General features: G+C 42.5%; 1 protein-coding gene across 1 annotated transcript in view; it reads right to left on the minus strand.

Annotated features, from left to right (window-relative positions):
• Positions 1 to 4,757: 4,757 nt before the first annotated feature.
• myo10 (myosin X) overlaps positions 4,758 to 14,171 on the minus strand; it is a 156,278-nt gene continuing 146,864 nt past the window's right edge. Inside the window, exons 40-45 of the mRNA XM_084056351.1 lie at positions 13,484 to 13,620; positions 12,497 to 12,617; positions 11,755 to 12,004; positions 10,733 to 11,010; positions 8,723 to 8,914; positions 4,758 to 8,256 (exon numbers count right to left, since the gene is read on the minus strand). Coding sequence (XP_083912477.1) covers positions 8,146 to 8,256; positions 8,723 to 8,914; positions 10,733 to 11,010; positions 11,755 to 12,004; positions 12,497 to 12,617; positions 13,484 to 13,620 — 1,089 coding nt within the window. The 3' untranslated portion in view covers positions 4,758 to 8,145. The remainder of the gene's footprint in view (positions 8,257 to 8,722; positions 8,915 to 10,732; positions 11,011 to 11,754; positions 12,005 to 12,496; positions 12,618 to 13,483; positions 13,621 to 14,171) is intronic.

Below are 14,171 nucleotides of genomic sequence, written 5' to 3' on the forward strand. Positions count from 1 at the left end.
TTTTGGAAACTTAAAACTTGTTTTGCTTTGATGTAATAATAAAGAAACGAAACCTTGAACATACAAAGCAGCACACACATGTTCAATTTGGCCTACACATATATACATTAGTGCAATGCATGGAGTAGTTGAATTCACCATCCCAGAAAAATTGTTTAAAAACTCCGCCACATTCTTTCATCATACAAGACAACTGTGTCGCGAGTCTCGCGACCAGTGTTGCCAGATTTTGCGAGAGAAATAAGCGTGGCTTAGTGGCTACATGAGCACGTTAAACCTACTGTATGTGCTTAAGCTATTTGAAAATTCATAGGTTGCTCTTCCGCAACCTATGAATGATCCCTTGACTGCGAGAGAAGGATGTGACGTCATCCCAAAAAGATTCACTTCTGTCCACTCCTATGTTATGAGATGTAGAAAAACAACTTCTAGCTCGGATTTATTTCTTTTTTTGGGTGAAAACGAGCCATATTCAACTGCCGATAACAACAAAATGGACGATCACGGTAAAAATGTTTTTGTTCCGGTGGATAGACGAGACCCTCCCCCTCCCCCCAGACAGCCTTTGTTTACATCCGTGTGCACATCGTGGCTTAATACCTGGCAGAGAATGTGTTAAAATACACACTTCAATGATTGAGATAAAGCAGTTGAAAAATACACCACTTTCAAAAAAACTTTTGGTCATTTTATTGTCTACTCAGGCTTTTGTGAGCCCCCCAGACCGTTTTTAAGTTGCTTGATTCAGTATTTAGATATTTGATATTAATTTTATCAGACACGCCCCCTTCCTATACAAACCCATTATAACTTCAAACTCCATTTTTAACATGTTAGATTCATGAAAAACATCCGTCCTTGGTTCTGGTGACTCACCCTGCCCTCCTAATACGCGAGGGGGCCGTGTTTTTTCGATAACCTTTTTCATTTATTCTCAATATTTTTTTTTGGAAAATGAAAAAATTAAATAAAATAAATGAAAAAAGTGATCGAAAAGACACTGCCCCCTCACGTATTAGGAGGGCAGGGTGAGTCAGCAGAACCAAGGACGGGTAACAGGTTAAAAATTGAGTTTGAAGTTATAATAGGTTTATAGGAAGGGGGCGTGTCTGATAAAATGAATATCAAATATCTAAATCAAGCAACTTAAAAACGGTCTGGGGGGCTCACAAAAGCCTGAGTAGACGATAAAATGACCCAAAGTTTTTTTTAAAGTGAAATATCCCTTTAAGTATTTAGTACAAACATAATTATGTGATCTGAACATTTTCGGCTTCATTTCCCCCCCCCCCCCGTTTTTTGTCCTGTAATAGAGTCAAGATGTGCTTGAATCTGAATAATAACCACTTTATTGAATTCCTTGGTTCCAAATTGTAGGTTGTTTCCTTCAAAAGTTGTGCTCTTTTCTATTTTTTCCATTTTCTGGTTTGGGTCAGGATATGCGCAATAAAGGGTTAAAATGAACCCCATGGGACATTATTTCAGCCTGTTACCTGGCAGAATCTTAAAATACAGACTTCAAGGAATAAGAAAACACCAGGTGGTGAAAAGAAATCCACCCTATGTGCGTGGACTTTCCATCTAGACTAAATATAAAATAATCTAAATATAGTAACTTTGAGAGAACTTACACTTTCTCCAGACGATCGTAATCACTTGTGTATTTCCTGTAGAGTTGTGTACAGTGACTGCAGTCTATCCTCCCCAACCATCTGTGGCTGAGAGACTGGCTGGGGAGCTGTGGGTGAGAAGATTGTCAGAGGTCAGAGGGCAGTGACATAGTGAGTGCATTCTGTTGCTACAGGTATGTGGATGAACAACATATTTTTGACCAGTTTGTGTCACATAGCAGGAAACATGAATACATACTGTGTGCTGCTGTACGTCAGGGGTCTTCAACATGTTTCAGGCCAAGGACCCCTCGGGTGATACATAGACGAAGCAGGGACCCCCTATTATGCTGCTGAATTACTAGGCCATGGCACAGTTGTATGCCGAGAACTTCACTTTACTATAGAGTACGGACGTCCTGACGTCACTCGTTCATCCCCAGGTTCGTAAAGTAATTTCTCTATGGAGAATAACATTGGGTCATCTTAGAATCGTCTCATATAAGAATTGTGGTCCAAAAATAAACAAACTGTCTCGGCGATATTGTCAGGGAGGAGGTTCTGTATCGTTTATGATAGCCAGTCACTTATATTTGATACAGTCGGTTTCTGGCGAAAATTTAACTAATTCGGCGGAAGTAACAATGGCCGCGTTTCCCAAAGAGCTTCGTAGAGATGCTGCGCAGGTCCTACGACGGGTCTAACGTGTGTCGTCACAGGCTGCGCAGTACCTTAGCAGGCACGTATATTTCAGGTCATGCGTGGCCTACGCAGCTTGCGTAAGAGCCTCCTACACAGCTGGGACTCGGCGAAACCTACGCTCTACCCTCATTAGTAGCAGGTGGTTGTGCCCTGCGTGCCATCTAAACTGGCTTATGGAGACACCATCTTCGTAGGTTCTCAAGTGCACGGAGTTACGTGTGTGCTAAAACTACATTCGGGCAACAGCATCATGCACGTAGCCTACTCCCCGCCTACTCCTGGGAGAGGCGTAGCCCTAAGTGCTGTCCTACGCAGCAGTTTGTTACGAGCGCCCTGGGGCGCTTGTAACACCCATCGTAGCGAAATAGATCTATGAATTGACCGACCCCACACACACGCACGCACGCACGCACGCACGCACGCACGCACGCACGCACGCACACACACACACACACACACACACACACACACACACACACACACACACACACACATGAATGTTAGGGACCAAAAAAAGTCACTACAAAGTGTACTACCAATCAACTCTAAATTGCCTGAAACGTACTCCTAATAGGTTTTCGGGGGGACGATTTTGGCCTCCACACTTAGTGATTTTTTCGGATTTAACTTTCGTTTCGGTAGTGACCAACTTTCGTTTCGGTAGTGACCCAATGGTGAAAAAATAAATGTACTAAGTCCAGAGCTCGATGAATGTTAGGGACCAAAAAAAGTCACTACAAAGTGTACTACCAATCAACTCTAAATTGCCTGAAACGTACTCCTAACAGGTTTTCGGGGGGACGATTTTGGCCTCCACACTTTTTATTTTTTTGTCTCCCGAATGTAGTTTTAGCACAGACTTAACGCTGTGCGCTTGAGAACCTACGGCGATGGTGTCTCCCGAAGCCAGTTTAGATGGCACGTTGGGCACACACAGCTGCTACTAACGAAGATAGTGCGCAGCGGGGTTGCTACTGCGCAGCTGCGTGGAGGCTCCTACGCAGGTTCTAGGCTAAGCACGAGCTGAAATTCGTTTGGGAAACGCTGCCATTATCGTTTTCTCACCGTCAGTTGATGCTTCATATCCATAAGAGTAAAACCACCAGGGTCATTTGTTTATTTTTGGAATACAGTTCTTATATTTGATGCGATATTAAATACGTCTATGGGGATTCAGAATGGGGTCGGAAAACCGCGAACCAGGTGACAAACCTAGGATGTTTAAATTACTTCAGACTTCGGTGCTCTATTCACACACAACAACATCATACGGACAAAGTAAACGATCGCCAAATTCCCCAGCACTCCCAGCAGTAGGCACGACACACCGAGTGCCGCACAACACATCAACATTTCACTGGCGACCCAATGAGACACAACACCCCCTACTCTTAATTTTTTTCCCTTTATTTTTCGTGTTTTTCTTTTGTTGTTTCTTCTGTAAAGCACTTTGCACAGTGTAAATTTGTTTTGCATAAACTAGGCCTCTGTCCCTCCAACTTCAGATCTGTTTTTATTTTTTAGAAAAGCCCTCTTTTTTAGAAAGCCCTCTATTGTGTCATACAGCTGGATGGTATGTGTATAATTGTGGTCTTGCAGAGAGCTTAGGTGCAGTGGTGGAAAAAGTACTACTTTTTTTTTTACTTAAGTAAAAGTATTAATATTGCAATGTAGAGAAATACTCTGTTACAAGTAAAAGTCCAGAATAAAAAATGTACATGATTAAAAGTAAAAAAGTATTGCTCTCTCTCTCTCTCTCTCTCTCTCTCTCTCTCTCTCTCTCTCTCTCTCTCTCTCTCTCTCTCTCTCTCTCTCTCTCTCTCTCTCTCTCTCTCTCTCTCTCTCTCTCTCTCAGATGCTCTGCAACACCAGTGGGTCTCAAAGTGTGGTCCAGGTACCCTCGTGGTTCCTCGATTGAGGGGGTTCCAAATGGCCCCTAGGGTGTGTAACTCTTGCAGGTCTATTTAGTTCCATTTGCACACTCTTAGAGTTATGGAGGTCCTTGAAATTCAAACAAGTCTGAGAACCACTGTGCTACACAGCAGTCTCTCCGGTAGGAGACACAAAGAGTCACCTTTGTGTCTCCTACCGGATACATTAGCATCATTATTATTATCATCAAATGATTGGCTCAAGAATGTGACAAAAACAAAAAAAATCTCCATGAATTCAATGCTTCATGGGCTGTGTTATTGATGGAAAATAAGTACTTTTTTGGGTGAACTACTCTTTAACTATGAATAATTTAGCTTGAGGGGGATCCTTTGGAACCCCCTCAAGGACCCCCAGGATCCTCGGACCACACTGCGAGAACCACTGCTACAGTTGTCAAAACCATCAAAGAAATGTCATAACATAACATAGCATGCAATCAAAAACCTTCGAAAAAAGGTCATATAGTGTCAAACAGTGTGAAAAAGAAACACCATGAATGGAACACCAGAATAAATATGTATACGTTTATTGTTAGAATCATCGTTTCAGTAACAAAGCTAATACACAAACAAAACAAGATACTGGTACTGTTTGCATCTCTGTACGTTCGGAAAGAAAACAAAATATACCTTTAAAAAAATCACCTTTAACAAAATCACTGTGTGGTCATCATAGTTCAGGAAGAAAAAAGAGAGAGAGAAGGCAAAGACTTATAAAATGTACAGCCGCTGATTATATAATATATAATATTTATATAACATTGCACATTTATAATAATAAAAAAGAACCCCAAATGGATGAATACAAAGGAAGTGTACATTATATACAAGAAGGCACTGAGTTAGGGAACCTGAACGGACACGTTTAAATCTTTGGAATGGAGCTACCGCCGGCGGTGATTCCACTGAAATGCTAAAGGCTGGCTGGCACTTTTGTTTAAGATACTGTACTGTACTGTGTCATACTGTACTGTAGCCTACTGCACTCTGAAAAGGTTTTCACGATACTGTACTGTCTGTCTAGTGTTAAAATAAGTGTTACATAGCTAATAGCTAAATGCTATATATTCTGACGGTAATCTGATGGTAATCTGATGGTACTGTATAGAGTGTTTGTTCAGTAACCAGGTCTTTAGTAAACGGAAAATAAATGTTCAGGTCGGGATACAAATTTGATCTAAATCAGGAGAGAGAACTCATCAGTGGTGTAACCAAGTAACTAAGTAGGCCTACATTTACTCTTAAGTACAAGTTTGAGGTATTTTCTACTTTACTGGAGTTTTTCCAATTTTCAGTGCTTTTACTTCTACTCCACTACATCTCAAGAGGAAAATATTATACTTTTACTCCACTACACTTATTTGAAAACTTTAGTAACTAGTTACTTTGTAGATTTTGATTATTATTGCAAAATATGCATTAACCACTTTATCCCTACTTCGGCTATTTGAAAATAGCAGATCTACAAGCTCACAGATGTGAGCTTGTAGATCTGCTATTTTCAAAAGATTTGTCGTGAAATGGGACATTCTGCACATTGAGTACTTTTACTGGAACTTTAAGTACATTTTGATGCCAATACTTTTGTACTTTTACTCAAGTACATTTTTAATACCGTTACTGAACATACTCTCTACAGCAATAGTTACTATCATAATATAGAGCTTTAACCTTTTAACAAAAAACGTTGTTGTAACCCAAAGAATATCACCTACAGCAACTTAAAGATACTGTACTTACTGTATGACCATCTAGTCTCCGAACCAGGCTACATCGCGCGCATAAGGAGAATCTTAAAGGAGCACTTCACCTATTTTCAACCTTATCTTCATACTGTAGAATTGGTCCTCACCTAATGCTCATGATAAGATGGCACCATTTTCTGTCTGCTCACTCCGTGTCTCAGAGTAGTCGACAGAATAATCGCTGAGAAAATGATCGATCGTTTTCCCGCCCTCAACAGTGTCATTGCTCTTTGGTTTGGTAACGGTTCAACATGGCGCCATGCTTTTGACAAAAGATTTTAAGACATTGGAAATCATCACTGTCTGGAAGAAACCTTGTTACATTTTTTTCACAAGTTAATGCCCTACTTTATATTTTGTCATAGTGCTGCGGATGTTTTTTTGTAGTGAAAATGTTCACCTATGACTTGCCCAAAAATAGGTTTGCCAGGTTGAAAGTGGTTAACTGTGTCTGTTGGTTTTATAAATATTGAAATGTATTAACACGAGCTTGTGACTAAATAATAACTACATTGGATCCAGGTTCTTCTTTTAGACGTACAAGGTTTCCGCCTGACAGCGACGAAATGCACTGAATGTTAGATTTAAGGCTGACACGGTACAAAACCCGTGGGTGTTTCAAGGGACAACGCAGCACCTTTCTGAACAGAAGTGGTATTTGAGGGGAAACCTGAACCTAAAAGTCTTCAGTCTGTTTTTTGTATCCGTGACATCATACTTGTATCCGTGACGTCATCGTTATATCTGTGACGTCACCAGGCACTTGAACGACCTCCGTTGAGTCCTCGTCAATACAATCACACCTGAAGTGCTGGACACCGAACTCTGGCCGCAAATTATTTACATAACAGTCAAATCCTGCAGATTACAGTCCTTAACGAGAGTCCCAGAGAATTCCTAAGACCTTTTAACAGTTTCCGTCTTTTCTGACTTCCTTTTTTTTTTTTTACATTCTTTCTGCCCCAACATACACACACTAGGGTTTTCCCCCAGGACGGCTGAGGAAGACTGACACTATTCCGTCCACCACGGTTTGCCGCCAAGGAGCGCTTGACGAAGCGTTTGCCGCGGCCACTCGCTCCCCTCGCGGTTCCTGGCTCGGGCCCGGCTCGCCAGCCACAAAGCCTTGAGTGTGTGTGTGTGTGTGTGCACGTCTGCCTTGTCGTCAAGTGATTTAAGGACGTTGAGGTACACACGAAACAAGCGCTCCTCTTCCCCAACCCTCCTGGGTGTAAATAATATAGTACAGTTTCAGTAACACTAAAGGCTATGTTCACACTGGCTGCGCAAATCAGATTCATGGCCCATCTAGATTGGAATCAGCAACAAAAAAACAAAAAAAAAACATAATAAACATGTTTGCAAATCGGCTTTGAATCACATTCCCAGGTGGTTTGAAATGGGATTCAAAGATTTCTGTCTCATTCTGCACACACTGAAGCCTAATTTTTACCTCATCATACGACAGTGTCGGATCTTTTAGCAATGTATGAATACACAAATCGGATCTGATGACTTGGAAATAACAGTGTGGACAGTCAGTCCGGAAGACCAGATTTGACAAATAAATTGGATTTGCCTACAATCTGAACAAAGCCTTAAACCAATAGCGTACAGCCTTAAACCTATAGCGTACAGCCCACTATGTTAGCATGAGAAACACGGAGCTAGCTGGTTAGCATTAACAGCACCTGTGTTTGTTTACCATAATCAAAGGCATTTCATTTGACAGTCTTATATCCACAGATTGACGTACTGTACAAAAGAGCTGGTACAGGGGAATCGAACCATGAACTGACAGTACGGAATGTCCAGAGCATCGCGCGACATCACAGGTTTGAATCCAGCTCACGACCCGTGTTAAGACGTCATTTCCTCTCCTACTCCATGAACCAGATTTTTACGGAGTTGCGTGCCTGCTTCCACGCATCGGCGCTTTAAGTTTAAGTCAAGCATTTTAATGTCCACAAATGCTTTCCGAACTCTGCTTCATCCACAAATGCTGAGGATATAGATGATTGCTTGGCCGGCGATCATTGTCCGATCCTCGGCCTCCATAGCAACCTCCCCCGGTTGAAAGTGGTGAATGGTCATGAGGAGGGGGGGCGGGGGGGGGGGATTAGTGGGTGTGTACTTTGGCCGGGGCCGGATGCCTCACCAGGCACTGGATTGGCTGCCGTGGCTGCTGACTGATTGACAGTTACTGTAGCGCTTCTTGACGATCATGCTGATGTACGCTTTCATTAGCTTAGCGATGTCCATCACCTGGAAAAAAGACAGACAATGTTGTTATCCTATTTTCTTTTTATGGACATCTTTATATGGACTAAAAGTGGATAAGTGATCTTTTCTTTTTGTTAAAAAAAAGTTATATATTTTGATAGTAGGCATTTCTGTAGAGTGTTTGTTCAGTAACAGGGTTTTCCCGTCTCTCCAGCTCTTCAAGTAAACAGAAAATACATTTCAGAACCCATTCAGGATGCAGGATGAACAAGTGAAATTGGAAGTGATGAAACAAAATGGGGTTCTCACTCCTGTTTGGATGAAATTGGCAAGCCTTCCTGAACATGTATTTTCTGTTTACTAAAAAGCTCGAGAGACAGGGAGGACCCCTGTTACTGAACAAACACTCTATTGCAACTGCACTCTATATATCACTATCACAATATAGAGCTTTCACCTTTCAACAAACAAAAGTCTCACTTTTTGTTAAAAAAAAACAAATCCATACCAGAGTGGTTTCAAAGAGGAGTTCTCGTCCCTCCACGGCGATCTTATAGGCGTTGGGCAGCGGAGCGCCGAAGGAGAGGATCTGTTCGTAGGGGAAGACTTCCAGAGGCCAGGGCTCTCCTCGCTTGTACACCGAGATGGCTTCTCTGCTGATGCCCAGCCAGAGTTCTGCCGGGAACGAGCCATCACGACACTGCAACACAATACAATAACACACATTGACACTCTGCTGCTAACACACAACAACAACACGCAAACTTTTAATGCGTGTTAATGATTAACACACTTCTAACACACAACGATACACAATTAACACACTGCTGACGCCTAGCCACAACTCTGCTGAGAACAACCCGGCACGACACTGTAGAGATAAACAGATACGGGTCGTCCAATGATCCGGGCCGGCGGTTCGAATCCCGGCTCCTCCTGTCCACATGTCGAAGTGTCCTTGGGCAAGACACTGAACCCTATAGTATATTGCCTCCAATGAGTCGGTGTGTGAATGTGGGAAATGAGGACGCTGGTGTTCGCCGCTTCACCTTCCAATGTATGAATGTATGAACCATTGTAAAGCGCTTTGAGTAAGTGAGAACTTACAAAAACGCTATAAAATGCAATTCATTATTTTTACTATTATAAATATGTTCACCTTTCTGCATTTTTGTCTCTAAGGGTCTCTCTCTCTCTGTTCTGTACAGCAGAGGTTCTCAGGGTCCTGGGGGGTTACCAGGGGGAGTCAGATGGGGGTCTGCGGCCAAATACATATCAATTTGGAGGTTCAGGGCTATACAGTTTGAACACTATTAGACATGCTTACTGTGTGTTCTCTTGTATTTTCCTTTGTCTTGCAAGCACTACTGAGGGCATATTCAGGGTATATTGTATGTTATATATATTTTTTTTTGGATAGGCCAATTATTGATAGTGTTACATTGAATGTGATGTCTCTCTCTCTCTCTCTCTCTCTCTCTCTCTCTCTCTCTCTCTCTGGCAGGCAGATGGTCCTCTCAGTCAGAGTCAGGTTCAGCTGGAGTCTTCTTCCCGTTAAAGGGAAGTTCTGTGCTCGCTACCGTAGCTAAGCTGATGAGGGGTCATGTTAGGTCTGCTATACGGTCATCTCTATACATGGAAAAGGGTCTTGAGACGTGTTGTGATTTGGCATAAATCTCATGTCGCTGCTCCATTCAGGAAGCAATGGATTGTGTTTGTGTGTGCGCGTCCGCCTTGCCACAGCACACCAGTTGTCCAATTGCCTGCAAATATGGCACAAACGGGGGCTTTCTGGTAGGAGGAGCCCAAATGCACGAAAGGCACTTCTTTATAGATAAATGAACTGATAATAGTGTTTATGTTATTCATCACAACGGAAATAAGTCCTAGACTTTATTGCGTTTTATCCTCGAAATGTTTTTACCAGCACGCATGTTTGTTTGCATGGTTATTACTTTCTACTAAATAAAATCCTAATGATCATCTAAGACATTACAGCTAAAATCTGGGAATTATTTTAATGAATAGAAGGTTATCAGACGGAACACTGGATAGTAGATATCTGATCGTTTGGTCTGTAATTACCAGTATCTCTCTTGTATGGGAGAGGGAGTTTTTTTTTTTTGGTAACTCAAAACATTTTCAAAAATCTTAAAAACATAAAAAAAATATATAGATTTTTTTTGGGGTGAAAATAGCCGGCACATTTTTGGCTAAATCGGCTATTTTCACTATTTTGGCTTGTGGTTCAAGTGGTTTACACTTAAAACCCCAGCATCTATATTCGTGGGGAAAACTTGTAGCCGATCTACAACACGACGCATTGTAAGCTTGTAGATCGGCCATTTTCAGCGAAGGTATTTAAGGTCGAGCGAAAATAGAAAATACACGAGTATAGAGCCCTGGGGGACTCCGCTCAACAATGGGCCACTCTTTGACCAGTGCCGTCATCATCATCATCATCATCATCATCATCATCATGACAATAAAAACGTGTTATTAATTCATTTAATCTCACCTCGACGTTGAACAGCGTGGATCCGTACCCGGGCCACTCTTTGACCAGGGCCATGTACTTGACCATGGCCTGCTCCTGGGTCATGCCCTGCAGCTTCTTCCACTTGTCAATCAGGCACGTGCGCACCGCCCCCACTTCCTCCCGAAGCCACGCCTCCAGGCTATGCTCCTCCTCCATCTTCTGGCGGCTCAGCGAGCCGCTGCGGAAGCTCCGCCTCAGCGTCCCTTCCAGGAAGCTGGAGCGCTTCTTCTCCGAAGTCCCGCCACCGCGCTCCGACGCTGTTAGGATCGGAATCGGAAATCAGCGTTATTGTTTACATCGTGATATTCGCTCCTTTTTATTATAAAAAAGAAATAGCCGATCTACAAGCTCACAACGTGTCACATTGCGACTTGTTGTGAGCTTGTAGATCGACTAAAACTATGACAACATTTTTTTGTCGAATACCTTTTTTCACTGACGAAAACAAAATAAAAACAAAATAAAAACAAAGCTATGATGACTAAAACTGAGACTAAATATATTGACAATTTCTTCGACAAATGAAAACGAGACGAAAATGTTAGGGTCATTTTATGTTTGGTTGCGCTCCGGTGTTGCACTCTGAAAATAGCAGATCTACAAGCTCACAACATGTCGCGCTGCAACGCGTTGTGAGCTTGTAGATCGGCTATTTTCAGCCATTAAAAGCCAGTAAAATCAGCCATTCTGATGCCATCAAGGCCCACTAAAATATTTTTTTGTTGACAAAATAAACTGTAGATTTAGTCGACTAAAATCTTATGATATTTAGTCGACTAAAACTAAAACATTTCAGAAGACAAAAATATGACAAAAACTAAATAAAATTGTATTCAAAAGACTATGACTAAAACTAAATCAAAATGTGTCGTCAAAATTAACACTGGCTCTTAGTACCATACCTAAAACTGCCGTAGTGTATGGGGGAAAAAAATCCAGAAATATGTTTCACGGCACGATACCGTTTCACTTAAATCACTGTAGTGGAAAAGAGACATTACCTTGCGTCGAACCCGAGGCGGAGGAAGAACCTGTCGCGGCGGCAGCGGCAGCGCTGGCCGCCGGAGCGAAGCCCTTGGCGGAGTTGTGCACGCGGGCCCGGAGGCGCGCCGTGGGGAACAGCTGGGACATGTCGGGGACCGAGGTAGCGGGGCTGTAGTCGCCCAGCAGGTACTGGAGCCTCACCGCGGCCAGGAACTGTAGGGTCTCCTCCGGAGCCGGGTACCGGCCACGAATCACTGCTTCATGAGCCTGGGAGGCAGACGGACAGTGTGTCATTATCAGTGGTGGAAAGTAAATAAGTACATTTACTCAAGTACTGTACTTGAGTACAATTTTGAGGTACTTTATTACCCTATTTATATTTCGGCCATTTGAGAATAGCAGATCTACAAGCTCGCGATGCGACGCATTGTGAGCTTGTAGATCGGCTATTTTCAAAGGATTTTTATGAATCTTATACGTTTGAAAACTTGTGAAACGGGACATTCTGCGTAACGAGTACTTTTACTTTTGATACTTTAAGTACCTTTTTATACTTTTGTACTTTTACTTGTAACAGAGCATTTCTACATTGCAGTATTACCCAAGAAAAATATTTGAGTATTTTTTCACCACTGCACACGGCTCAGTTATAGTTGAATACCAGGCTTTCCTCCGTGGTGGCAAAAGCCTGGTGACGCGAGGGTACCAGGATACAGCGAGTGCTACAGGATCGTGACAGGCGTGGTATGAGGTCTTTACCTGCTCGAACATGAAGGCGAACTCCACGCTGTCCTTGGGAACGTTGTCCGTGTCTAGGAAGCAGTAGAGCTTGAAGTAGAACTTCCACCCTGTGTTCATCTCGTCTGGACTGGCTGAGAGCCTGGGGGGGGGGAAAGAATTATGAGACCACGGTTACACCACGTTTTAGCCGGCGTGCATCGTATGTGATGCAAAAAGCAATTGACTTCTTCTACCAAGAAGCCTTGGTGTAAAGTAACTAAGTACATTTACTCAAGTACTGTTACTTAAGTACAATTTTGAGTTTTTTTTTTTTTACTTTGCTGGAGTATTTCAAATTTTCAGTACTTTTACTTCTACTCCACTACATCCCAGAGGCAAATGTTATACTTTTACTCCACTACAATGATTTGTTATGAGAGGATTCTGGATGTTGGCTGACTTTAAATCGCTACCACACCCGTGAAAAGTCCAAGTTTAGCGTTAATATCACTGTCGACAAGAAAGGAAAGAAGAAGCACTCTGGACATGATATCGAAAGCATTTCCTGGCTATTTGTGGACATGGCTACAATTCATATTTCATATTTCACACGCAGGATATCAAAGGAGAGATGCCCGCACACTGCCACTTGCGCGTTTCAAGAGAAAATGTGTTAAAGGACGAAGAACAACTTAACGTTTCGGTCGTATAGACCTTCTTCGGGTTTCAAACCTGAAGAAGGTCTATACGTCCATACGACCGAAACGTTGTTATAGCAGATCTACAAGCTCATAGCGCGGCACTCGGTGCCCCGCTATGAGCTTGTAGATCTGCTATTTTTGAAAAATCGTGAAACTACTGTTTGTCGCTAACGCACCTGCTCTGAGACTGACTGGGTGTGTGTGTGGAGGTCTTCTCCACTAATATTTCACACGCACACACACTTCACCTGACACTTATTATCTTCCCATCCGCTCTTACACTTCCACACCATATACTCTCTCTCTCTCTCTCTCTCTCTCCTACTTTTCAAACTTGGCGAGGACATCTGCCACCACGGCTCGGCTCTCGATGGCTTTATCGGCGACGTCGTTGTGTTCAAACAGAGCGAACATGTTCCTGCTGTCGTCCATGGCCAGGCCGCGGATCAGCTTCTCCACCACCTGCACGGACACGCACGCACACGCACACGCACACACACACACACACACACACACACACACACACACACACACACACACACACACACACATTAACATCAGACAGGCATGACAACTAGGGATGTATGCAGCTAGTCGACCAGCTCAGGGGTCTACTACATATTGGATTCATGTTAAATGTGTATTTTCAGACATGTTAACGACTTAAACCCTCAATACTTTGTAAACGTGACCTTTAGTCTAGTTTTAGTCGACTAAATACCACAAGGTTTTTGTCGACTAAATGTACAGCTGATTTTGTCGACAAACATGTATTTTGGCAGGCCTTGATGGCGTCGTAATGGCTGATTTTACACTTGTCGCAGCGCGACGCGTTGTGAGCTTGTAGATCTCAGAATCAGAATCAGAATCAGAATCAGGTTTATTGTCACATCACAGGTTTACAAGGTAAACAAGGTTTTTTGGGTGTAATTCGTTTTTGTACAAAAAAAACAAAAACAAATTTCACCCACTTTTTTTTTACTTTTTTTACTTTTTTTACCTTTATCTGCTAT

Source organism: Gymnoscopelus microlampas, assembly GCF_963454915.1.
Source record: "Gymnoscopelus microlampas genome assembly, chromosome: 5".
In the NCBI taxonomy this organism is placed as follows: Eukaryota; Metazoa; Chordata; class Actinopteri; order Myctophiformes; family Myctophidae; genus Gymnoscopelus; species Gymnoscopelus microlampas.